This window comes from Podarcis pityusensis, assembly GCF_964106645.2.
Source record: "Podarcis pityusensis genome assembly, chromosome: 7".
Classification (NCBI taxonomy): domain Eukaryota; kingdom Metazoa; phylum Chordata; class Lepidosauria; order Squamata; family Lacertidae; genus Podarcis; species Podarcis pityusensis.
This window is the reverse complement of record NC_138031.1, coordinates 50676884-50704217: the sequence shown is the minus strand read 5'-3', so window position 1 is coordinate 50704217 and position 27334 is coordinate 50676884. Positions and strand designations below refer to the sequence as shown.

The 27334-nt window shown below is 41.0% G+C and overlaps 2 protein-coding genes and 1 long non-coding RNA gene across 8 annotated transcripts; 1 reads left to right on the top strand and 2 right to left on the bottom strand.

The window, feature by feature from the left end:
• Window positions 1-1366: 1366 nt before the first annotated feature.
• On the bottom strand, window positions 1367-8290 carry PSMG2 (proteasome assembly chaperone 2). Of its 4 annotated transcripts, none has more exons than XM_081014298.1 (7): window positions 8161-8290; window positions 7058-7229; window positions 5756-5814; window positions 4926-5044; window positions 3582-3752; window positions 2253-2403; window positions 1367-1682 (listed from the first exon to the last, which is right to left on the bottom strand). In XM_081014298.1, exons 1-7 carry the CDS (start codon window positions 8218-8220, stop codon window positions 1587-1589), a joined length of 828 nt encoding a protein of 275 aa, XP_080870424.1. In that variant the 5' UTR covers window positions 8221-8290; the 3' UTR covers window positions 1367-1586. The 4 variants fall into 4 exon arrangements, with proteins under 4 accessions (XP_080870424.1, XP_080870427.1, XP_080870425.1 ...); XM_081014301.1 differs by lacking the exon at window positions 8161-8290 and adding an exon at window positions 7989-8123; XM_081014299.1 differs by lacking the exon at window positions 8161-8290 and adding an exon at window positions 7808-7978.
• On the top strand, window positions 8125-24155 carry CEP76 (centrosomal protein 76). Of its 3 annotated transcripts, none has more exons than XM_081014199.1 (13): window positions 8125-8249; window positions 8746-8830; window positions 9378-9533; window positions 10048-10129; window positions 10793-11017; window positions 11860-12045; window positions 13237-13334; window positions 15620-15748; window positions 16435-16626; window positions 18060-18226; window positions 19252-19585; window positions 21196-21413; window positions 22665-24154. In XM_081014199.1, exons 2-13 carry the CDS (start codon window positions 8768-8770, stop codon window positions 22801-22803), a joined length of 1989 nt encoding a protein of 662 aa, XP_080870325.1. In that variant the 5' UTR covers window positions 8125-8249; window positions 8746-8767; the 3' UTR covers window positions 22804-24154. The 3 variants fall into 3 exon arrangements, with proteins under 3 accessions (XP_080870325.1, XP_080870326.1, XP_080870327.1); XM_081014200.1 differs by having other exon boundaries at window positions 8158-8249; window positions 8755-8830; XM_081014201.1 differs by lacking the exons at window positions 8125-8249; window positions 15620-15748 and having other exon boundaries at window positions 8515-8830; window positions 22665-24155.
• LOC308481687 lies at window positions 16645-27241 on the bottom strand. The gene is made up of 3 exons (XR_013988805.1): window positions 27078-27241; window positions 19322-19523; window positions 16645-16847 (listed from the first exon to the last, which is right to left on the bottom strand). It is a non-coding gene; the product is annotated as an uncharacterized lncRNA (long non-coding RNA).
• Window positions 27242-27334: the final 93 nt, after the last annotated feature.

Sequence of the window (27334 nt, the reverse complement as noted above, 5' to 3'; positions counted from 1 at the left end):
TTCCCTTCAGCTGTGTTTCTTGGGCAGCCCAGAGTCCATGGCCCAGCTGATTGGTTTATTTGGGGGGGGGGGGTTGCGAAAGAAGTGCCTGACATGTAGCTGTAGACTCCCCTTAGAGACAGACAAGACCTCTGCCTATTTTTGTTTGAGCCCATTTTGGGTTCCTCTATGTTCCTAGTATTTGGGGCAGATATACACATAAAATACCAGTAATAACACATCTATAGGCACTGTGGAAACTGGTTTCCTACACAGATTTGTTTTTAAGGTTTGAGTATTCTGAAAATAAAGCATGCTTACGGAAAACAAACTGAAAATTGGCATCAGTATTAACCCTATCCTTGTTATATCCCACCTTCCAAAGACTGGGTAAAATGTCTACCCTTCAACAAAAGAAAGATATTCACACTTTAATATACAAATGAAACTGAAGCATCACACTCAGTCTTGAGCTGTTTTTCTGTTTCCCAGTTAATTTTTAAAAACAAAAATTGCAAGTTTCTGTAAGCCTTGGATTTTCCCTAGCCTACCTTTCTCTTGCATGTGGGTGACACTGTTTTGCTACACAAGGCATGGTACTTACCTCTGAAAGCTGGAAATAGAAGGAATAACAACTTTGGTCGAAGACTGAAAAATACAGTCTTGCTGATCCTCATCTACATAATGTGGAAAGCGAACTAAATATTCACTGAAGTTACTGTTCTTCTGAAGACCTTAAGGCAGGCTTCCTCAACCTTGGCCCTCCAGATGTTTTTGGCCTACAACTCCCATGATCCCTAGCTAGTAGGACCAGTGGTCAGGGATGATGGGAATTGTAGTCTCAAAAACATCTGGAGGCCTGAGGTTGAGGAAGCCTGCCTTAAGATGTCAAAAAAGGAGCTAGCTTTGGGAATATAAACGCTGGATATACATGTTATGTCATTGCAGATCTCTGAGTATTTCCCCAGTTTTAGGCTGCTCTGCATTGTACCTCTAAGGGTTGTGTGTATTTGAATGTGTACATATGTTTTCATTCAAAAGATTCATAGTTCAAATCTCAATTCAGAAAGATTGATTTTGTATCGAAGTTGAATATGGTAAGTTGTGATCTTTTCAAATATGCACTACTACTTTGTGCCAGAATTCTTGACAGTCTTTACAAGATGACCACACAAAGTTTGATGCTTCTCACCACCTCCATTTCCAACAAGCCCATCATCCTTTTTGGGTGTGTTACAGATCACATGGAATATGTTTTCAGATTCTGTTTGCATATCAACTACCTGGATTTTTCCTAACTGCATAAATTAAGGCAGAAGTAATTAAGCATCTGAATAAGAATGAGAAAAGGCCTGGAATGTTTCAAAAGTTAAGCTAAACTAAAAGCTTACAGGTAATGAATTTATTATGGGGAAAGTATTTTCATTCTGTATAGTTGTATGTTACAATTTTCTTTAGGTAGCCTCAGCATTTTAAAATATCTCTGGCAGTAAGATCTGCTCATTCAGTTTCACACAAGGTTATACCCAGCTATTATTCATATTAGAATCCAAAGTGTAAAACTTAAATTTTAAATAAGTGGTCCATAAACAAAAGAAGAAGAGAATTTAAAACAATGCAGGTGGAAGTCCACTGCCATAGAGTAATTTCCAGGAACTTGGTATTTTCCATCTGGAAGATTTAGCTGGAGAACTGCAGCTTTCCTAATTTCAGAAAACAAAAGTCACAACACAGTTTTATTCTCAAGTAGCAAAAACACATTGTCTCAAACACATGTATTTATATACACTGTAGCATTCAATTATATGACTTTTAAGTAAAAGTGTTCTAATGCATCCTGCAGCTCCCAGTCTATGTCAACAATTTCAAACCATTCTAAGGAAATGGTCTGAATGAAGGAACTTCCTTGAATTTTTCTTCCAGATCTGCAGCCATGATGTGTCCCCAAGCATACAAATTGTTTCAAGGCACCCCCATGACAAATGCCAGGTGAGAACGAGGCATGCATCCTATAATATGCCTCAGGGCAGGGGCTCTGAGGCAATTTTTTGTCAATTCCTCCATCCTCCCTTAGCCCTGTGAAAAGCCGATCCAAAGGTTGCAGAAGGAGCCCTTCTGTTCACTGAACAGCAACTTTGGATCTAGCCTATTGCCCCTGGAGACAAAAGGGCAAAGGTTACAGTACAACAATATTCATATGTTGCAACAGTATTTGGAATTTCACTTTAGAAGCACCTTTCTAAGCACTAGAATTCCAAAACTAAAAAACCTACCATGTTTACCGTGGGCTGGCATACTTTTACTTGGTTTGCAGTTAGCTGGAGCCATTCATTAAGGTAGTCAGCAAGAGCCAGGGCATCAGGGATATTGTCTCCCTCTGAGCAAAACTTCAGCAAAACTATCATTGGAATACCTTTTGAACAACTGGAATAAAAGCAAAAGCAATTAAATAACTGGACAGAAAAATTCTCTGCTGGCACTCTTGCTCATGTTTGGGTTGTAAGCCTGGAATGGATTAATGTGGACCTCCAGATGTTGAACTACAACTCCTGCTGTCTCTAGCCATTGGCAAGCCTGCTGGGAGTTGTAGTCTTGGAACATCTGGAGGGCCACAGGTTCCCTCTCCCTCCTATAAGCCATAGAATCACACATACATAAACACAAAGTAAACATGTAAAACAATCCAGCTAATCCAGCATTCTTCTTTCTTAAAGCAAGCTGAGGTGACATAAAAACCAAGCTTAATCAAGCAAGAATTCCAAGCTGTTTGCTACAGCACAATGACTGAGAACCACCAAGATACTCCCTGAAATTTTAAGACCTTAAAAGGACCAAAAGGAATGGAGTGGAGAACAGTAGGACAGGTACATTAACAACAGAGCTCTGCTTTGACCTTGAATAAGTGTGAACTAAGGGATTGGCTCTTCTTGACAGAATCCAGAAGGGATTAATTAGACACAACTAAATAGAAACACCAACTTTCCCCCTTGGTATCCACTCTTGAGAACAGAGAATTTTAGAGCTAGTTATCTGACCAAGCTCTCACCAGTTTCCTTCATAAATGCCATTATTGAACTGCATTTCCAAGTGATTCCCACTACAGTCTTGGATGGCTGTTACTCCAAGGTCCCATATGCAGATAGACTTTGTATTTGTGGTCGACCTCAGGTGGAAAATCCAGTAGATTTCCTTCTGAAACCTTTGTTCACACAAGCAAGCGGGCAAAGCCCAGCATAAATGGTTCAGTTTCTTCTACGTAAAAATAATAGCTTTGTAAAACAGAGTAGCCCTCTATGCACTAGCTGCACAAAAAAGTCGGAAAAAGCAATTAGATAAAATCACTCTAAATTGTGATGGTAGCTTAATGGTCATTAGTTTCGTAAATTATCCTTTGATTAGAATTTCATCATATTTTTTCTGCTAAAGTTTCCGTTGATAACATGTTGTACTCCAACTTCAGAGTAATTTGAGGTGCTAATTTTAACTTTGGTGCTACTTGATAAGGTACTGTACTCATTTGTGTCCTCTTCCAGTGCAAAGTGCCTTTCACTGGCACTTTATAATGGTAATTTTCAATATTATTTTTTTACTGCCTCACCAACCTTTCAGTGAACAATAGTTTTGTGATACCACCTCCTGGAATGTGGAACACTTTCTCATCTGTTACTCCAGGGAAAGCGGCTGTTTGCTCCAGTTCTCTCCTGTTCAGTCTCTGCATTTGATCTCCAACTGCTTTCTCAACAGCAGATGAAAGCAAATATCGCAATGAGGTACTGTCAATAAACCATGAGATATACGCATAAGCTGCCACAAATTACAGTTGGGAACTTTGAAAAAGCAGGTTTATTTGATTTGTAATGCATGCTGAATTACACCTTTGTCATGAAAGACAATTTTGCATATGCTAACTTGTTAGCAATATGCATACGAAAAAGGAAAAAATTACTCTAGCCTGCTAAAATAACAGGACTTTGTGGGTGACAAAAATGTTCTAGGTAACTTTAGATCAAAGACAGAAAATAAGAAAAAGGAAGCTTTTCTTGGGCATGGATAACGAGCGTGATGAGGCTGGAGCTGGTTTAAACAGTATTTATAACCTGTCCTATTCTCAAATACCTAATGATTCCTAGTATAAGAGGACATATTAAAATATAACACTAAAACACACCTTTGATCCAACACCATCCCAAGTAGAAATATTCTCACATTGCCTCTGTTTCTCTGCTGTAGCATTTTACCTTTTATGGTTTTATGAGTTATTTAATTATTTTCTAACATGCTTCTTAGGTCAAGCAGATCAGAAAATTTCTAAATAAATAAAAATTGGGCAGTATCCAACACATCTGCTCCATTAGCACAAGGATTTTCACAACAGAATTCCCCCCACATCCCAATGCATATCCTGCAACCTCCTCAGATCAGCTCTGGAGAGCCAGGGGTGCAGGAAAAGAAGGAGGGGCAGCCCTTTTGAGTAGCCAAAAGTCCTTGCGTTAATGGAATAAGTGCATTGAACACCAACTGTCATCTCTGAAAAACACTCAGGCCTGTGACCGACCTATCTTAAGGGGTTCATGCAGCTACTGATAGAAAGGCTGAATATGTATTTATGACACACTGCACTTATGGCTTCTTTCGGGGTACTGAAAGATGCTCTGGGAAGCTAAAGTGATTGTAGATCAAAGCACAAAATTAAATTAAAACATCAGGTTGAATTCAAAGCTGTCTGGGCACCAAACAGACCTGCTCACAGAAGCATTCATGCAGCCCTCACACCCAAAGCCGCTCCAAGTGGACCCGCAACCCTTCAGAGCAGATTTTGAGGGTGGATGGGGCAGTGCTGCGGGAAGCAGGGGAAGGTAAATTTCAGCTACATGAACAGAACTCCACTCATACGACGATGGATTCCGCCCTACATAAAACATTTCTAACAGTTGGCACAGACATACCCATGAAGCTGTTGGTCATTACGCTGGTAAGCATGGCTGCTGGACAGAAGAACAATTTTGGCAAAACTGCAACTTTTCACCCAGGATAGTAGCGTCTGACAAAAGGACCTATATTTATTCTTTACATCAAGGGGGGGGGGGAGAAGAGGTTAGAAAGTTGTTTCAAATTATCATGTTAAGTCTTCAGGACTTTAAACATTTTTGAATTGTTAATTATGAAATGGTATGTTTTCTCAGCTGTTTCTTTCTTGTGACCTTTAAAAAGTAAGACTATATTGAGTGGCAAAGTTGTATTTTAGAGCCGTAACAATATATAACAGCGCAAAGGATTTATTGGAAAGCCATATACTGAAATGATGCCAATTTACCACCTATTTTGCCATTTCCAGTGAATAATTACCCTACGGAATTCAGCAATTGATGACTGATTTGTTAACTTACATCTTAAACGTCTGTCAGATTCTTGCTGATTTTTTTTTTTAATTCATCCTCTGTTGTTTAAATGTATTTGGCACCTTTCTAGAAATGGATTTGAATTAGAAGGTGCCTTCCACAATCAGGAAAAAATTCTATTTCTACATCCTGCAATTGGATGCCCAATTCCCTCATAGAGTCTGGAGTGGCTTGGGATTCTGTCAGTGAACTCCAGCGGACAGAAGCCAGGACAACTGCATTACTTTACCCAAGTTTCACTCCACATCTAACCCACAGTTAGTTATACATCTCATAGGACAATTTTAATTACTCACCGTCAGGACTTGAAGATTTTTCATTATTTGTTCTCACTTTTGAAGTCTAATAACATGACTACTTGAAATAGACACACATACCTTTATGAACAGTGATCTGATTTGTAGAACAGCCAACTGTTTAGAAGGTGCTGCATACACTACAGGAAGAAGTAGCATAAACAATCTGTCAAGACCCACATTAAATTACATTTAGTTCCCCTCTCCTCCTGCCCTGTGCTGGTTTGAGGGTTCTCTCAAACCTCTGGAACAGATCTGGAGGAGGAGAGGAGTAAATGTCCCTTTGTGATAGCAGAATTTTTAATGCTGGCTTCCGCAAAGGCAGCAATTTAGTTAAGTAAGTCCCAATGAAATGAACCTGTTTCAGAACTTACAAGCAATACCCATTAGAACAGAAGGCAATATTACTTTATATGCTTTCACATAGCTATCAAGATATCTGAACCCGTCCCAATTTCATTTATGATATCGAACCTTTAGAATCATTCATATCAGGGATCTTGTAGCAATTCTTTAGAAGATTATTTTTTTGGGGGTGGGGACACACATATGTCCCATCAAACAAGTAACTGTCTTGATTAAGTACATTTGCAAGAGACTGAAAACTCATAAACATAAGAACAATTAACAGTTATTTATACATAACCCACTTATCAGCTGGGCTAACTATCAATTTAGATGCTAGAGTGATAACTATAACAAGCTTCCCACATGCGAAAACTTCAGTGCTCACACTCTAAAAGCAAAGTAAGATGTTTGAAACTGTCTTCACATGGAATAGTTTGAGCAGTCTCATGATGCAGCTACCTAAGTACATCCCTAGTTGCGTGTGCTGCTTCCTGGTGGCAATTTGAAAGTGTATTATGAACAAAAACTTCAGTGCTCATCTCATATGACTTGCTGCTAGAAGGCAGCAACTACAAGCTATGAAGTCTTCTGATGGGGTACATATGATGGTCCTACATGCACCTGAGGTTCATCTGGCCTTTCCCAGGGACCAAGCCTTTAGTGTGGCAGGCCTTGCCCTGTGGAATTCCTTGCCAACAAAGGTTAGGCAGGAGCCACCCCTGCTCATTTTAGGTGCTTTCTAAAAATGGTATTATTCAAACAGGCCTTTCAAACCTGATATTATTTACCAATCAGCTCTTACTGATGTATTACTATTTACTGTTTTTAGTTTGAATACCACCTTGAGATATTTTCTATGAAAAGTATGTATAAGCAAATAAATAAAGCAAGCAAACTCCAAGTCAAAAGCTCTCTCCCTCTCTCCCTGTGGTTGCTCTGCACAGATTTTCAAATGCCTGAACTGACCCTAAGGACTGAAGGAAGTGTGGTCTCTTTCTAGGGTGTCTTGACAAGATTTGTGTTTACAGCACATACCTTCAGCATTTGTACAAAGTTCTGTTGTATTCTTTTCTGTCGTTGCATATGGATTATTTCCAACCATCGGCACAAGACAATCAGTATAAAAGTAACCAACTTTGGACATGCCAACTGTGGAAATGACTAAATCTACAGCTAGCTGGCCAACGTTTCCCACTGATACAGCTGGCTGAAATGAAAAAAAATGCAGATGAAATGAAATGATGGACACATATGAGCTACATAATCCATAACAGCTTACTGTTTCTAGTTTTGTTTTGCTTTTTTAAGAACGATCAGCTTTAACTATCAAGATGTCCACACTGACAATTAGTTGATCAGATGTGCAAAGCATCATCCTAGGATTTGGGAGAAGGGCATTGTGAAAAGTGAGGTCGGAGGGACATGAAATGCAGCAATAGGATAGACACAGAGAACCTCTGTACAGTGGTACCTTTGGTTAAGTACTTAATTCGTTCCGGAGGTCTGTTCTTAACCTGAAACTGTTCTTAACCTGAAGCACCACCATTAGGAGGCTAATGGGGCCTCCTGCTGCCACCGTGCTGCTGGAGCATGATTTCTGTTCTCATCCTGAAGCAAAGTTCTTAACCTGAAGCACTATTTCTGAGTCTGTAACCTGAAGTGTATGTAACCCAAGGTACCACTGTACAGTGTTTAGAAAATTTATTAGTTTAACAATAACAGGAATTTAGTTTTGTACAGTCTTGTAGGGATCAGTTAGTTTAGTTTCGCAGTTGTAGGGACTACCATTCCCAGACTAACATGCTTCACGTGAGAGGCTTTTGGGGGCGGGGCTCCTCCTTCAGGAGATCCACTCTGCTCCTTCTACGCCCTCCTCGTCCCTTTTATATTTCGTGCAACCTCCATCAAAGGGCCAGTGGCCCCGCGATTCTTGTCTGGCGGGTGCCCCAATCTCGCCCCTCCGCACCTCTTTTTAATGCCCGCTCTCCCTCCAGCCCACCGAGGTTGTGAAGGAGGAGGAGGCGGAACCTCTCCCTCTGACTCCCCGCTTCGCGACTGACTGACAGCCGCCCGGCTGCCCGGGCAACAACAGCAGCGCGCGCGCGCGCGCGCAACCCCAGAGAAGCGATCTCCGTTACCATAAGGAGCATGAAGCCTTTGAAGTCCGGGCACGCGGAGCCATCGCAGGAAACGAACATCTTGTCAACGGGAAGATAGAAGCAAACGCGTAGGCTGGGTGGTTGGGGGGCGTGATTTCTTTCCTCCTTGAGGGGGCCTTTATCTCTCAGCGGCACGGCGTGCTGTTTAACCGAGTGCCTGTCACAATCTCCCCTTCCCACGCCGCGGCCTTATCCAAAGCCAGCTACCGCGCCGGGATAGCAACCTCGAGAAAAGCCCGAGCTGTGTTTGCAGTGGTGGGGTTTAGAAGGGAGTCCGGGAGTAAAGGCTCCGTTTAGCCAGCAGGCGATTGCCGAGGGCAGCCTCTGAGGCGGGCTGTTTCGAAAGGCGGTTGAGCTAGAAGGCCCCGTTCCCGGCTGCGGGTGAGGCTTCCGTTTCTGGTTGGTTGAAGACTGAGCCAATGGGGACTCTGCAAATGCTGGTCTGGACACAGGCGGGCGAGTGCGCGGGAGGCTGCCCGTCTCCCTGGTGTTAAAGCCGCTCGTTCCTTTTCGGGAGATCCCCTTAAAGTTAACGCCCAGCTCGTTTTTGTTTCCCTGCCCAAGAAATTGTAGCAGCTGCCCAGCCATGGCTCTGCCTCCGGAGAAAGCCTCGGAGCTCAAACAGATTATTCACCAACAGTTAACTAAGGTAAGGGCTCTCCGCGTTGAAAGCACTGCTGGGAAAGAAGGAGGAACCTATCTTTAAATATTCTCCAAAGCGGTTTTCCCATATGTTATCTGAGGCTTGTAGCAGAGGAAGCCTGTATCTATATCTAGCTGTCTATATCCCACTGATTTTAATAGGGCTTCCTTCCAGGTAAGTGTTGATATTGCAACCTGATGATTGAGATTGGGGCTGCAACCTGAAAAAGCAGTTGTGATAACTCTTTGTTTTTTTTATATGATGAAAGGACCTTCATTTATTCAGTAAGCATACGAAAGAACTGGCTTGATTTCTAAGAAGTCTATTAATGATGCAATGAATGGCAGGTTTCCTAGGTTGCTTTCTGATGACTGGAACAAAGCCAGAACATGTCCAAAATGTGCACATATAACTAAGAGAACATCCATCTGAGTGCTATAAGTGCATTAAAAACTGTTCTCTTTTTTGGAATTACCTTTTTAAATTATATAAAGGTTGTACTGAATTTCATTCAGAGCCTGTATCACATGTTAACAGAAAGGTTTCTGTTTAGATGGATGTTCACAGCAGGATTCGAGAAGTGCTTGCTGAGACCATACGTGAAGAACTGCCACCTCAACATCAGCAGCTATCCCAAGAAGATCTAATGAAAGCCCTCACACGGCGAGGAATCATTGATGATGTTATGAAAGAACTAAATTTTGTAACAGTGAGTATAATTTGAAGAAAAACTCTCCTGGTGTGATACAAGAAGTGCATGGCATAGTTAAATACAGCCATATTTATACAAAATCACTTTTGAATGATTTCAGTGTGATGCAGAATTAAAAAGGAGGTTGTGTGATTGCAGTCCTTTATGAGTAAGTTTAATATATTTTTCATTGCATGGCTTGGAAGTACTGGATGCATTGAGAGCCTGTAAACTACAGAAACCCTATGAGTCACTTCATTGTTTTTAATGAGCTCCTGCATTGTTCTAGCTAAAAAAAAGTGATATTTACAAACCTGTATTTTGATGCAAGTGAGCCTTACCCAGAGCTCCTAACTGTATGTAGCTCCCTGTGATGTGTCTCCTAATATCTTTGGATTTGTGTCATGTGAAGTGTCCCCTGGATGAATATTTTGGTAGAGCATGATGTATTTCTGGGGTTTTTAATTATGTTGGAAGGATTGTAGGAGACTGACTTGAAGGTGTCCTTAATGATATCTTTATGTACTTCTAGGATATAAATGACAAAGAAATTACTTCAACTCCAAAACCCTCTACTCATTTTGTTGACCGACAGACAGCCATGCTGAAGAAAAGTATGTTCTATATTACCTTGAGTATTTGATGTACTGATTTTGTATTTTAAATGTATATTTTAAAGCTAGTATTGTAAGGCTTTTGGGGTGGAATCAAATGTTGTTCAAGTGGACTACCACTCATGCAGTAGAGCTTCAGCTTCCTCTTCTGCCCCAAGCAGCTCCTGCCACCCCCCATACCTGCTTCAGAGGGTTTCCCATAACTTTCATAGCAGATTTTTGGAATGGGTGGGCTGAAAGGGGGAAGGAGAGGAAAGTGAAGTCACATTGTACAAGCGGAATTCTGCTCAGTTCACGAGGAGACATATTAGTTATAAAGGCTGGGTTGTATTCAACTTAATTATGATCAGGTTGGTATGTACATATACTGTACATGTTACCAAGTATCTGCTAAGACTAGTTTAATGTAGCAAATTAGATAAGTAACCAGGCAGGATTATTTTGGACTATCCCTAGATAACCTTCTTGGTAGGGGAATTACAAGATATACTTGGGGCACTCTGTGGATGAATGGATTGTGGTTGTTTGCCATGATTGTTGTTGTAACCCTACGTCTTGGCTAACTAGTTTTTTAAACCTACTTTCTAGTGTTTCCTATTTATGTTAAATACATTTTTTATGAACTGCTTGCAACTCTTTTATATTTATTGTTACACTTTGCAGCAAATATTGACCCAACACGAAGGTATCTTTATCTTCAGGTTTTGGGTGGAAAAGCTTTTCTGGAACATCTGCAGGAACCAGAACCTTTACCTGGTCAAATTTGTTCTACTTTGACACTTTGCTTGCATTTCCGAAACCAACGTTTCCGCTCTAAACCTGTCCCGTGTGCCTGTGAACCAGATTTCAGTGATGGTTTTCTACTTGAAGTATATAAGGAAAGCTTAGGTAAGGAAGCCTGCAGTCTAAAAATGAATAATGTTTTGGGTTGCACTTCAGAAATAGTCCAAGAGTAGTTGTTCCATAAGCAGTAATATAGCCTGCATTCTTTTTTTAACATGCAGAATTTCATTAAGAGGCCCCACAATTCCAAACATTTGCCTTTATGCTCCTTTTCCTACTTGTTTTGAAACAAAGGATCAAAGAAACAGAGTTCACTTTTAAGGATCCTGATCTTCCCTTTGCAGCTACATCTTTGCCTGTCTCATACCTGTCATATATTATGTTAGATAGGTAGTGGGCATACTTTTGGAGGAACTGCCTTGTCAGGCTAGATGTTCACCACTGCTGTTATTCCTTGGCTTCTTCTAGTTCTCTTTTATATCTTGATAATTTAAATATATTTGAAAATGTTTTAAAATTCTATTAGATCTTATACTCAATTATCTGCTCTAATGAGAAAGTTGGCAAACTTGAGTGAGTTGATATTGCTGTTTCACTTCAAGTGCCTTGGTAATAGCTTTCTAAGTAATGACCAGCAATCAAAACTCATTATGCTATTCTATAGTGGGGAACCTCTGGCCCTCCAGATGATCAACTACTCAAACTCTCAGCAGCTCTAGCCAGCATGACCAATGACCTGGGATTTATATGAGTTGGAGTCCAGCATCATCTGGAAGACACAAGTTCCCCACCCTCATTCTGCGTATTTTTACACAGGTCAATTGCGTTCTGCTGTCATATGCAATGCTCCAGAATGCAATCCCCGCAAATCAGGGGTCGCCTGTGTGGATGGGAAATGCTTTTAACAGAAATTTGTTCTTAACTTCATTTTGCTGTGCTGCTGACAGGTGAAGCAAGTAAAATGGCAGATGCAACCACTATGCTATCAATTTGTGATCCAGTGCATATTGTCTTGATCAAAACAGACACATCTGGTGAGACCACATTAGTAGCATCCTATTTCTTAGAATGGCGGTCTGTCCTTTGTGCAGAGAACAGGATTACAAATGTTGCTGTTGAACTTCTGGGTGTAGGTAAGTTTTAAAACTACAGTACTACAACAGTGGAAAACAATATTGTCTGAGTGTGACAGACTACTCAAAATGAGACAGGAGCAATAAGAGTTTAATTTAGTTGACAAAAGTAGATTACCGTAAGTACTTGTGTCGTGTAGTATGATTTATCACCAAATGAGCCTAAATCTTATAAACACTTTTTTTTTCTTTTGCTATTTGAATACCTGATCTATTAAAATGTCTATTTATTTTTGTTAACAAAGAGAGAAAATGTGATACTTACCCAGTCTGGTAAAGGAACCTTAGCCATTTGGTATAACATTTCACTCAACATGGACCAAAAGCCTTCTACTAGATTAAGTGGCAATGGGGTGTAGGTAATATAATTTATAGTGATGAATAGAATTGGATATATAAACATATTTAAAATGTGGTGTTAATAACAATGGGGGAAAAAATTACAAAATGCAGTACAGCTGGTATCTGACACCACCTGTAAAAAAAGAATTTATACCCTCCAGCAAGATACATGTTAGAGATGTCAGAACCTGATATGCACATTTTGGAATTGTTTGCAAAGAAGGCCCTTTGGATAGAAATTCTTTTATGTAATTACATATACAATTGGGTGTGATGTGGCTTTGAATACCAAGTATATGCTCCTTGGTTACATAAAAACGAGTTATACTTAGAATTTTATAAATATTATTAATAGCAACAAAGCAAGTAATACCAGGAAATGCAAAAACCTCACCTGCACCAAATATAATGAAATGCCACACAAAAAATCAGGAATATAGTTGTTGTTTTAACAAAGTTACTCTATAAGCTGTAAAAAAAGGTCAAGCTGATAAATTTAACCAAAATATGTATTTAGGAATTGAAATCTGACATTTCAAGGTAAAATTCAACCATATGTTTTGTTCAATTTAATTTGAAGTTGTTTAAAGTGTTGATAAATTAGGCTGCAAGTCTAGCCATGTATACTCAGAAGTAAGTCCCATTGAATTCAAAGGGGCTTACTCCCAGGTAAGAGGGTTTAGAATTGCAGTCCTATTGATTCCCTCCATTACTACTTTAGAACAAATATATAGCACTTTAATTGTCAGTATTGTTTGATGACTTTTTAATGTACACTGTAGAGTTGTTTATTAAAAAAAATTAAAAAATTATTTGCTTTCTTATCAAGCCTTGTATTTTGGTCCAAAGGTACAGAATCAAAAGTTTCTGTTGGAGTACTTAATATCAGACTTGAAATGTATCCAAAGCTAAATAAGACACTTTCTCAGGAAATAGTTACTACTCAGGTAAGTCTGAACTCATATAAGCATTCTTTTAAGCATTATTATTTTAATGCAATTCAGATTGATTTAATGTTCTAAACAAAGGAACTTTGAATATGTGTTTCATTGCAATCAGTCACAAATGTTCTGCAGATGTCCTTCTCATGATTAATCAAGGCTGATGTCATGTTACAAACTTAAATCTTTATTACTTCTGCAGTACAATAAAGAGTAAAACACAATTTATGCTGTTAGTTTGCTTGAATTTGATTTTAATCTATTACAAAATTCAATAACTTTTTCTATCATAATAAAACTAACACTCATTACTAAAAAAAACACCCTCCAGTATCCTACTCATTTACAGATTAAGCATTTTAACAAGAGAGTTGACAGTCTCCAGCCATCTGACAACTTTCATATGGCTTCATTATTCTAAATCAGGCATAGGCAAACTTGGCCCTCCAGATGTTTTGGGATTACAACTCCCATCCTCCCTAGCTAACAGGACCAGTGGTCAGGGATGATGGGAATTGTAGTCTCAAAACATCTGGAGGGCCGAGTTTGCCTATGCTGTCAGATTTAGCCCATTCCTTTTCAACAGACATGTCATATTACAATTAATACTGAACACGGAATAAAAAGGCAATCCTGTGGTTATGGATCTGTTTGCCTTGGGCTTGGAGAATTAGCAAAGCAAGCTTACATACAGTATTCTTAAAAGAGATTTTTTTTGCTCATATTTCCTCCCATTTTTTTGTTCTGACCATCAAGACTGACACAAGAGGGCACTGTCCATCAGCTGTTCTATATATATCTACTAGTTAAACCAGATAGCATGAATTTATTACAGTGGTACTTCGGGTTACATACGCTTCAGGTTACAGACTCCGCTAACCCAGAAATAGTACCTTGGGTTAAGAACTTTGCTTCAGGATGGGAACAGAAATCGTGCTCCAGCGGCATGTTAGCAGCAGGAGGCCCCATTAGCTAAAGTGGTGCTTCAGGTTAAGAACATTTTCAGATTAAGAACGGACCTCCAGAACAAATTAAGTACTTAACCCGAGGTACCACTGTACTGTAGTTTGCCCAAACAACCACTTTTCTGTTTTTTTTCTACATATTCATGTAGATCAGACTGGGCAGTAAATTTCTCCCTTCTCCTTAGTAGCATGGTTTACTGATGTTCCCTAGACTTATTTCTTCAGTTTTACTTTATCTTAGAATCATAGAACTGGAGAGTTGGAAAGGGACCACAGGGGTCATCTAATCCAGCTCCCTGCAATGCAGGAATCTTTTGTGCAGTGTGGGACTCAAACCCATGACCCTGACATTAAGAGTCCCGTGCTCTACCAACTGAGCCGAAAGCAGAAGCTGCTTCTGATCTTTGTAGCACACAAGCCCTACAGGTAAAGAAGTCCTCGCGTGATTACTAGAGAATTGGGTTGCGTTGCTGGTTCCACTCCCAAGGTTGTGTGGCTTGCCTCATCTGCAACACCCACGTCTTAAGCTTTTCCTCTGCAAATGTAAACTTATGTGCATAGATATGTGTGCTCTGCAAAAATCCACACCTAATATATGGATACTGGTGTGGGAAGCTGGGAATCCCCACTCTCCAGTAATTCTTTGAGGATCCCTTCATCTGTATGAAGGAGCCCATAGTTCGAAAGCACGTCAAAGTGCAAGTAGATAAATAGGTACCGCTCCAGCGGGAAGGTAAACGGCGTTTCCGTGCGCTGCTCTGGTTTGCCAGAAGCAGCTTCGTCATGCTGGCCACACGACCCGGAAGCTGTACGCCGGCTCCCTCGGCCAATAAAGCGAGATGAGCGCCGCAACCCCAGAGTCAGCCACGACTGGACCTAATGGTCAGGGGTACCTTTACCTTTACCTATCTGGTGGAAACTACATTTGAGTAATGTGGAACTCGTTAAATCTCTTGATGTGTATCAACAATGTACATAGAAAACCAATCATAGTTCCTTGTCCTAAGTGCTTGAAATCAATGTACATTCTTTTTATAATAATGTCCAGAGTGAATTCTATGATTCTATGACTCCTGCATATTATTGCTTCAAAGCAAGTTTTGGAATACTCTACTAGGAGAAAAAATGTCCAAACCTATTTCTGTTTCCTTTATTGACATTTTATTCAAAGCCAATGACAGCATTGGAATAGGCACAACCAGTCTATATATGTTCTTCTGAAAAGCAGCAGTCAGAATCCAAGGCACTTTTGTACATGTTCTGGGAAATAGGGCTAAAAATCTATGTGCATACCTATATCACATAGTGTTCGTTTCTGAATTTCAGTTTTCTTTAGAACGCCAGAAAACAGCAGAAAAAGAACGCCTGTTTCTTGTTTATGCTAAGCAGTGGTGGAGAGAATATTTGCAGATTAGGACTTCACACAACACAAGACTGGTGAAAATTTTTGCACAGGTCTGTCAACTTATTTTTTCCTTGATTCTTGCTACAGGTCCAAATTTACTGGTTTTTCCAGTACAACCCTGTATTGTATTCATTGTTGAGAACTGGAATATTTAACAGTTAACTTGTCAGAGTGTAAACTATTCTACCCCACAAGTCTTGGCTATCTTATGTTTTACTGATTCCAGACACTTGTTTTCCTGCAGTAGAGGAGGAGATCCTTAGACTGGTTGTCCCTTCCACTCATTCCACTAGACAGGCCTATGCAATTAAATAAGTTTATCTCCAAGTGACAATGCATCCCCCTCTCAGTTCCTTCCTGCTTAGCTCTCAGTGCATGTTGTTGATGGAACTGCTCATGCACCTTGGCAGGAGCAGGATTTTGAAAGTAAGATGACAATCTTTGCCTTCTCATCACCCTTGCACTCTAATAAGAATGAAACATTTGTAGTTCTTTTATAGAAGTAACCTTGAAATGGAGTAAAGCAGGACATTGTGTAGCTATAACCGTAAAACCTGCTATCTTCCAAACCACCATAAAAAAACCTAAGCGTTCTTGCTTTCGTTAGAGGCACAAATGGGAAAGGAAGTTCTAGAGCAGTTGTGGTAGAGAATCCCATTTTTGATGTGGAAGATAATTGTTTCCATATTTTCTTTCGGTTAAACTTCATTTGATAGCCTTTTATATGTATATGCAGGATGAAAATGGGATAAACAGGCCAGTCTGTTCATACGTCAAGCCTCTTCGAGCAGGTCGACTTCTAGACACGCCCAGGCAAGCGGCAAGATTTGTCAGTGTGCTTGGTTATGAAAGAGCCCCTATCATTGGTGGAGGAAATAGTAAACAAGAACAGTGGTGTACTCTTCTGGCTTTTCTTTGTAGAAATAAGGTACCTGACACTCCTTCAGATACTATAATTCAAAATTTTATTGTGTAGTATCAATTCATGGTATAAATCTGTTTTAAGTTGTGGCTTCTTACAACTCTATAGTTGATTCTTTGAATCTATCCAGAAATCTTGCACTTTGGTATTCATGTAAACTTTTGTCCCATCTTAGCTTCAGCACCCATATTGCATGCTGCATTTCCTAATGTTCTGCAGCAGCAGGCCTGAAGCAGAGAGAGTGAAATGGCCAGTAAACACACCCACATGCACATGCATTGCAATACTGTTCAGTACTTCTGTTGCAGACAATTTTCCATATTTTATTTCATAAACTTGGCTAGATGAACTTAGTATGAACTTATTTATTTAAAAGCATTTATAAACCACTTAATATTTTAAAAACCATGTGGTAGATGTGTTACAGCAGCATTTGGAAGATTAAGAAATGTTTAATTGCTTATTGAATTTTTTCTGTAAATATGCACAAAGTGTTGCACATATAATGCCTGGGCTACAGTGGATGCTACACCACTCTAGTATGACCAGCTAGAAAGTACACAGTTTCATTGACAACAGTTGTGGGTGTCCCAATACACATCCTCCTATGAAAGCTTTTCCATGCCATGTAAGGGAGAAATGGCTGTGGGCATGATCAGAGAAGGAAGCTTATCACCAGTAGCAGCCAGCATGATGGGGGTGGAGCTGCCCTCCTGGGTGAGGGCAGGGCAGGGCAAGGTAGTGGTGAGGTTGTGGCTCTGCACATCCACTGGTGGAGCCAATCTATCACTCCTGTTGATGTGTCCTAGTAACCCTAACCTTGCCATTGCTCTTCCCCATCCTGATAAGCTGCAGTGACATCTGTGTTAGGAAGGCAACCTGGCATCTCTGTCCCATCATGCTGGCTGCTACAGTATTGTTAAACTATAGAACCTATTATACTTTCCAGAATGTTGCTCAATTAGAATTTGGTGTATGGCTTTCTCTAGTAGTGCTAGTAAGACCAGGAATAAGTCCTAGTGTACAGTTTCTGTATAAGGCTATGAAATACTTGATTCTAGGTTAATAATTGTCTGTACTCTTAATCTTGCATATACTAACTGTGGGTTGTATTGAATTAAATTTTACTCAATGTAGATACATTGAAATTAATGGACCTAAGTAATGTTCATTCATTTAATCAGGCCTCATCTGAGTAGGACTAGCATTGGAGTCAACCCTTTCTTTCAATAACATCTATGTTAACATGATGGTAACATTTTTGTCACTAACCTAAACAAAGCAATTCGCTCTTCCTCTTTGCTTCTATTTTTAATCCGTAAATCTCGAATTCTTGCCATTATCTGCTAAATTTTCATTAGTTGTCAATTTAAGACACCTTACTTTTTTTTGGTATAAACTCATGTTACACATTTTAATATACCCCCCCCCCTTTTCAGGGAGATTGTGAGGATCATGCTAACCTTTTGTGCAGTCTTCTACTGGGATTTGGACTAGAAGCTTTTGTCTGTGTAGGAACAAAGGCCAAAGGAGTTCCTCACACTTGGGTAATGACTTACGGGATTGATGGAATAATCACTTTCTGGGAGAGTTTAACAGGACATAGGTAAGTAAGTCGATTGTGCTGTAAAATTGAAGGCAGATTCAAGGAATCTTCAGACATAATACTAATCCACAGTTTAGTGTTGCATCTGAACATTCTGCATGTGTGTCATTTGCTACTGAAATTTTATTAACCAACTCCCAGTTATGGCTAATGTGCTTTAATGTGTTTTTGCTTCTTTTCGGGGGCTTCTTTATTTGCTTGTTTTATTGCAGGAACATGTCGGCATCCTGAATGCATGGCTCCACTAAAATGGCAAATACTGGGCATGCTGGAAAATATTCTGTGCTCAATCTATAGCTACTCAGGAACATATGAATAACACTACAAGACTAAGTCAGCTGGGCTGTGACTTTGGAAAAACTAATTGAAGCGCTTCTCTCAGTCAGCGCTCCTAGCAATTACATAATGATGGCACTAATCATGGGCAGCAATGTCACAATGGCCAGACTGACAACACTTAACCTATTCCTTCTCTAGGATATGGCTAGGGAGTATTTCAGGCAGGGGGAAGACTTGACAGATAGCCCAGTAGGGAGAAATGCCACAATAAGAAGTGGACAATACATACAAAACTTGTGTATTTTCTTTCAACTCTTGTCTGCAATCAATATTTTTAATACAATGCCCAATCATTACATTTAAGGGTAGTTGTACAATGGAAGATACCTGGTTTGGAAGAGAAAGGTACAGCGACATAAGGACTGAGAGAAGCAGCTACAAGAGTGAGGGCAAAGTGTGTAGCCTCTACTCTGATGAAGTGTTGCATTAACATGGATTCAAATTTTGGTTTTGGACATGCACTATTAGGCCTGGGTGAATGGGGTTCATGCTTTAAAGGAGGTTGCACATTCCTGAGACTTGCTCCAACTTCTTAAACATAGCTGATCAATAAAAACAGACAGTATTTTCTGTGCACCAGCCAAATGTCTATGTAAACTGAGAAGTACTTTGGGACTTCCTAGTTCTGGCTTTAAATTACTTTACTTTGTAGGGTAACTTATTAAATCATACCTATTAATTTTCAGATATATCCACAATCCTATAAAACCTGATGATCCTCCAATTGTTGAACAACCCAAGCCACTGTATCCTTACCAAACAATAGGATGTGTCTTCAATCATCACAAGTTTTTGGCAAACTGCCAACCTACTGATGCCGTAGAAGTCTGTGCCTTTGACTTGCATAATGAATCCAAATGGAAACCAATGAGTGGCGAAGCAATCAAATCTGTGTGTTCTCCAGGAGCCACAACTGCACTTCCTCCTTTTCCTCCTCTCTGTGCTTCGTCAGTAGATGCTGCAGTGACAAGCAATGAACTGGAGTTGCAACTGAGAATGTTAGTGGTAGAACACAGGAAGGTACATGCCATTATTTGTGTGCAAACTGGTGTTTGGCTGCTTCTGCATTTCAGTAGGTTAAAGTTATTTTCAAAATGTATTTGAGTCAACACAGTTTCTCTCTTACATTTGATACTCATGGTATGGACAGTTGGCTTTATCCCAACATATGTAGAAAGCAAGTAAAAGGTAAAAGTAAAGGTACCCCTGCCCGTACGGGCCAGTCGTGTCCGACTCTAGGGTTGTGCGCCCATCTCACATAAGAGGCCGGGGGCCAGCGCTGTCCGGAGAGACTTCCGGGTCACGTGGCCAGCGTGACGAAGCTGTTCCGGCGAGCCAGCACCAGCGCAGCACACGGAAACGCCGTTTACCTTCCCGCTATAAAGCGGTACCTATTTATCTACTTGCACTTAGGGGTGCTTTCGAACTGCTAGGTGAGCAGGAGCTGGGACTGAAAGACGGGAGCTCACCCCGCCGCGGGGATTCGAACCGCCGACCATGCGATCGGCAAGTCCTAGGCACTGAGGTTTTACCCACAGCGCCACCCGCGTCCCTAGAGAAAGCAAGTACATAGGCACTATCCACACCTTGCAGAAATTCTGTATTCATGTAGATGCATCTGTGCATAAAATGAAAGCAATTTGCTTTTACTCAGTCTGGTTTACCAGTAAAACAATTTACTTTATGTAAAATATACTTAAGACTTAGCAAATATGTTTGAAGCTTGTCTTAAAGGAACATAGGAAGCTGCCCTCTAGTAAGTCATATCATTGGTATATCTAGCTCACTATTGTTAGCACTGACTTCAGTTTTTCTCAGCCCTATCTGGAGACACTTGGCATTTTAGCTAGGACCTTTTGCATGCAAATTCAAATCCCCGCAACTGGGTGAGCTCCCTTTGTTCAGTCCCAGCTCCTGCCCACCCTTTGCGCTCCTCTGGTTCGCCAGAAGCAGCTTAGTCATGCTGGCCACATGACCCAGAAGCTGTATGCCGGCTCCCTCGGCCCACAAAGCGAGATGAGCGCCACAACCCCAGAGTCATTCATAACTGGACTTAACTATCAGGGGTCCTTTACCTTTACTATGTACAGGGTGAGTCCTTTAAAAGAGGCCCCGTGGAGACAGAGTACACGTGTTCCACAGGCCTCTTTTTAAAGATTCATCCTGTAGTAATTACATTCTGACCAAAAATGGAATTTTGAAATAATTGTGATCAATTCTTATTATTGCTAACTAAATATACTCTTGGACCTTTTAACCTGAGGTGGGCAGCCTCTGGCCCGGAGACCTCATTAGGCTTGTCATTATATGCCAGGTATGGGACAGGTAAAAGCCTGGCTCAGCCAAAAGTGCAGTGCCTGCGAAGCCCTGTTTAAAGTGCTGCACAATACAGTATAGCATTTTGAAAGGGACTTCTGAAGACCTGTGGACAAAAAACATATCAGCTGACATCACAATAACATCTCCCCCCATAAAATTTGGTCTGAAAGTGATGGGAGAGAAAACATTCTGGACCACTGAGCTAAAAAAAAGGTTCCCCCACTCCTATTTTCCTCTGTTAAGTAGGTGAACTAAGCATTGTTATGTACCTACTAGTCCTAATTCCCTTCTTTATTTGATTCAACATACAGGACCTTGGTCTTTCAACAGTTTGGGACGACCAACTTTCCTACCTCTTGTCACCAGCCTTGGCAGCCTATGAACTTGAACGTACCACAGGTGTTTCTTCAGGTAATGAAGAATTTCAAGATGCCATCAGGAGAGCAGTACCCGATGGACACACATTCAAAGGATTTCCCATTCATTTTGTACACAGAAATGCAAGGAGAGCATTTGCTGCGTGCCTTCGGTAAACTTCCTTCTGCTCTTTTTACGTTGTAGTGTTGCATACAATCAGTGCTTTTTTTGTTAAAAAATAAGGCGCCAATATTGGTATCTTGATAAAAATGTTGTGGGTGAAAACACTAAACGGCTGCCATGGGTAGCATAGATAGAGGTGACAGTACTGGTGAGGACCATCACAACCAGAGTGTTGCATAACATAATCAGAATATAATATCAGATACAAGTATTTATAGCTAATCATATAAGGCTGAACATATAAGATTCAATATTAGTTAAAATAAAACAGAAAAAAGTTAAAATTACTGACCTTTGAAAGAAAAATAATATGACATAACATAAGGGAATAAGATATATATTCATGTAAGTTGAGAAAACAGAAAGGAGATATAATTTAATAATATCTTGCATGAAAAATTGAGGCTAAATTTTTAATAATTCTCATATGGACCTTGAAGTATACAACTGGTTATTTTATACATGTAGCTAGGTAAAGGTAAAGGGACCCCTGACTGTTAAGTCATGGCAGACGACTCTGGGGTTGCGGCGCTCATCTCGCTTTACTGGCCGAGGGAGCCAGCGTTTGTCTGCAGACAGTTTCCAGGTCATGTGGCCAGCATGACTAAGCCAATTCTGGCGAACCAGAGCAGCACACGGAAACACCATTTACCTTTCCGTCAAAGCGGTACCTATTTATCTACTTGGACTTTGATGTGCTTTCGAACTGCTAGATTGGCAGGAGCAGGGACTGAACAATGGGAGCTCACCCCGTCGCGGGGATTCGAACTGCTGACCTTCTGGTCGGCAAGCCCTAGGCTCTGTGGTTTAGACCACAGCGCCACCCACATCCTATACATGTAGCTAGAGATGAACAAATATTGGTTGTGTAGTCCTGCTCACTCATATTTTAGTTTTATATTCATTTCTGGTCAGTGGATACCTGTTAAGTGTTCTGGATGAAGATGGGTCATCTGTTAGTCAACATTTGTGACAAAATGTATCAGTCAGCATGTTATCATTCAGGCCATAGAAATAACTCGTGGAGTAAGCTATGCTTGGTATGGCTAAATTCATAGCAAAGGCTTTGTACAATTGGATGGTTAATTGCTATGTCAAACTTCTGGTATGCAGATTTGCAGATTAAGACAATGGCTGCAGTTAACCACTTCTGTAATGGTTACTATCCTTACAATTTTAAAAAATGTCTCAAATTCAACAGTTGAGTGACTGGTTTTTGTGTTTCCATTTCCTGAAATAGGTCTCCTTTTTGTGACGAAATACTGTGCTGTAGAGGGGACCAAGTGCGACTTGCAGTTCGTGTCAGAGTTTTCACATATCCTGAATCTGCATGTGCTGTATGGATCATGTTTGCTTGCAAATACCGTTGCGTACTCTAAGAACCACTTGCACTTTGAACTGAAATCCTCCGCAGTTATGTCAAAGTCCCATTGAGGTCAAATACTTCTCACTATTAATGATGTCAGGCTTGCATTGTGATCCCGAACACATTTACTTGGAAGTAAATCCCATGGGTTTGTACTCAGCACTGTTGTTCCAGTTGCTCAGACTTTTACTTGCGCAACTGAACTTCCCCATCCTCTCTTCCACCCTGCACCCCCTGTGCACTCTTAAAGTCTGCTCCAGTTGGTTGGAGGACCCTCCAGAGCAGATTTTGAGGGTGTGTATGGAAGGAGGTGAAGAAGGAAAAGTCCCATTGTGCAACTGGAACTCTACTCAGTGTTGGATACAACCCACTGATTTCAGTACAACATTTATCTAAGTGTGCTTAGGATCACAGCCTTAAAGAGACAAGATTGAATATTATTGTATTTAATGGTATGCCTTTAGTAAAGGCTTCTGCCACAATATAATGTTATGAGTTTTGGCTGTGTGATTGTGTTCAGAGTATCATGACAGAAAATCTTTGTATAAAGTGTAATTAAGGTATTATAAATGAAATGTACATTTTTATGTAATAAAAGTTATATTTCTTAATGAAAGGGAAGACTGCACTAATTTTCAGTTGGTGTCCAAATATTCTGTAGTTCACCTCTCTATACTGGATATCTCTCTCTCTCTCTCTCTCTCTCTCTCTCTCTCTCTCTCTGTGTGTGTGTGTGTGTGTGTCCTGTTTAATTGCAGTGAAATTATAAAACTGAAAGACCAATGCATTTTGCTTTCACTTGGAAAACACCATAACATAACGGAAAAAAGAGAATGTTGATTGTGTGTGATCATAATCTAAGAAAGTGTCGCTAAGGGAGGAATCCTGTGCACAAGAAGTTGGCATAAAGCAAGCTGATGTCAAGTTATACAAGATCTAAACCCAATTCAGCAGTGGGGCTGCTTCTGTACCTAAGCCGGGCAGAGGGAAAACAAGCCTTTAAAATAGTGTTGTATGCTGGGCTGGCATGTGACCACACTGAGGCTTAGAATCCAGTCTAAGTCTCCCCTCTCTGGACCCACCCCTAGAACAGAAAGAATGGTAAAGGCCATGTTGTTGTTTAGTTGTTTAGTCGTGTCCGACTCTTCGTGACCCCATGGACCAGAGCACACCAGGCACTTCTGTCTTCCACTGCCTCCCACAATTTGGTCAGACTCATGTTTGTAGCTTCGAAGACACTATCCAACCATCTTGTCCTCTGTCGTCCCCTTCTCCTTGTGCCCTCCATCTTTCCCAACATCAGGGTCTTTTCCAGGGAGTCTTCTCTTCTCATGAGGTGGCCAAAGTATTGGAGCCTCAGCTTCACGATCTGTCCTTCCAGTGAGCACTCAGGGCTGATTTCCTTCAGAATGGATAGGTTTGATCTTCTTGCAGTCCATGGGACTCTCAAGAGTCTCCTCCAGCACCATAATTCAAAAGCATCAATTCTTCGGTGATCAGCCTTCTTTATGGTCCAGCTCTCACTTCCATACATCACTACTGGGAAAACCATAGCTTTTACTATACGGACCTTTGTTGGCAAGGTGATGTCTCTACTTTTTAAGATGCTGTCTAGGTTTGTCATTGCTTTTCTCCCAAGAAGCAGCGTCTCTTAATTTCGTGGCTGCTGTCACCATCTGCAGTGATCATGGAGCCCAAGAAAGTAAAATCTCTCACTGCCTCCATTTCTTCCCCTTCTATTTGCCAGAAGGTGATGGGACCAGTGGCCATGATCTTCGTTTTTTTGATGTTGAGCTTCAGACCATATTTTGCGCTCTCCTCTTTCACCCTCAATAAAAGGTTCTTTAATTCCTCCTCACTTTCTGCCATCAAGGTTGTGTCATCTGCATATCTGAGGTTGTTGATATTTCTTCCAGCAATCTTAATTCCGGCTTGGGATTCATCCAGCCCAGCCTTTCGCATGATGAATTCTGCATATAAGTTAAATAAACAGGGAGACAAAATACAGTCTTGTCGTACTCCTTTCCCAATTTTGAACCAATCAGTTGTTCCATATCCAGTTTTAACTGTAGCTTCTTGACCCACATAGAGATTTTTCAGGAGACAGATGAGGTGATCAGGCACTCCCATTCCTTTAAGAACTTGCCATAGTTTGCTGTGGTCGACACAGTCAAAGGCTTTTGCATAGTCAATGAAGCAGAAGTAGATGTCTTTCTGGAACTCTCTAGCTTTCTCCATAATCCAGCACATGTTTGCAATTTGGTCTCTGGTTCCTCTGCCTCTTCTAAATCCAGCTTGCACTTCTGGGAGTTCTTGGTCCACATACTGCTTGAGCCTTCCTTGTAGAATTTTAAGCATAACCTTGCTAGCGTGTGAAATGAGTGCAATTGTGCAGTAGTTGGAGCATTCTTTGGCACTGCCCTTCTTTGGGATTGGGATGTAGACTGATCTTCTCCAATCCTCTGGCCACTGCTGAGTTTTCCAAACTTGCTGGCATATTGAGTGTAGCACCTTAACAGCATCATCTTTTAAAATTTTAAATAGTTCAGCTGGAATACCATCAATTCCACTGGCCTTGTTATTTGCAGTGCTTTCTAAGGCCCATTTGACCCACTACCCACACTACCTGGGGTATACGAGACATCCATATCTTTCTGGTATAATTCCTCTGTGTATTCTTGCCACCTCTTCTTGATGTCTTCTGCTTCTGTTAGGTCCTTACCACTTTTGTCCTTTATTATGGTAATCTTTGAACGAAATGTTCCTTTTATATCGCCAATTTTCTTGAACAGATCTCTGGTTCTTCCCATTCTGTTGTTTTCCTCTATTTCTTTGCATTGCTCGTTTAAGAAGGCCTTCTTGTCTCTCCTTGCTATTTTTTGGAAATTTGCATTCAATTTCCTGTATCTTTCTCTATCTCCCTCGCATTTTGCTTGCCTTCTCTCCCCCGCTATTTGTAAGGCCTCATTGGACAGCCACTTTGCTTTCTTGCATTTCCTTTTCATTGGGATGGTTTTCGTTGCTGCCTCCTGTATAATGTTGCGAGCCTCCATCCATAGTTCTTCAGGCACTCTGTCCAGCAAATCTAAATCCTTAAACCTGTTCCTCACTTCCACTGTGTATTCATAAGGGATTTGATTTAGATTGTATCTTACCGGCCCAGTGGTTTTTCCTACTTTCTTCAGTTTAAGCTTGAATTTTGCTATAAGAAGCTGATGATCTGAGCCACAGTCAGCTCCAGGTCTTGTTTTTGCTGACTGTATAGAGCTTCTCCATCTTTGGCTGCAGAGAATATAATCTGATTTCGATGCTGCCCATCTGGTGATGTCCACGTGTAGAGTCGTCTCTTGTGTTGTTGGAAAAGCGTGTTTGTGATGACCAGCTTGTTCTCTTGACAGAACTCTATTAGCCTTTGCCCTGCTTCGTTTTGCTCTCCAAGGCCAAACTTGCCAGTTGTTCCTTTTATCTCTTGATTCCCTACTTTAGCATTCCAATCCCCTATAATGAGAAGAACATCCTTCTTTGGTGTCACTTCAATAAGGTGTTGTAAGTCTTCATAGAATTGGTCAATTTCAGTTTCTTCAGCACCAGTAGTTGGTGCATAAACTTGGATTACTGTTATGTTAAAAGGTCTGCCTTGGATTCGTATCGAGATCATTCTATCATTTTTGAGATTGCATCCCAGTACAGCTTTCGCCACTCTTTTGTTGACTATGAGGGCCACTCCATTTCTTTTGCGGGTTTCTTGCCCACAGTAGTAGATATGATGGTCATCCGAACTGAATTCGCCCATTCCTGTCCATTTTAGTTCACTGGTGCCCAGGATGTCAATATTTATTCTTGCCATCTCATTTTTGACCACATCCAACTTACCCAGGTTCATGGTTCTTACATTCCAGGTTCCTATGCAATATTTTTCTTTACAGCATTGGACTTTCCATACTTTGAGCCAATGTGGATCCATCTACCCTGCTTGGGTCTTTGTCACAAGGCTGAAGGTGAACATCTTGCATACAAAACTTGTCCTGGACCCCCGAGCAAAGGGTCCGTTTCTCCCAAATTAATTCTGAAATACCACTCCGGAATTCACGGGTTTAGCTGGGGGAGGAACGGCAGGCTCCTTATTAATTTAGTACTGAAGCACTGCGGCCAAGTTAGTCATATCCTGACGCTTGGCAAATCCCCATGCGGAAGGCTTTGGCGCCTAATTAATTTTCTTCCCTGGGGGAGGCCGGGCCCTCGTGGCTGGCTCTATTCCTCCCAACCCGGACACATGATATACTGTACCGGTATGTACACTTCTCCCCCGGTCCATTCCCCCCGCTTCTTGCTGTCCTTGTTTCCCGCAGGCAGGCGGCAGTGTAACCCAGCAGAGCCCGAGGCGAGGAGGAGGAGGAGGGACGCCATTGCGTTGCTATGAGGTGACTCCCGCCCTCCATACTCTCCTCCCCCTCCAGCCACGGACTGACTCGCTCTGTGGTGGCGGTGGCGGCGCTGCTGCTGCCTGCCTGCCTTCCTCGCCGGTGACTGGGGCGGCTCACGCG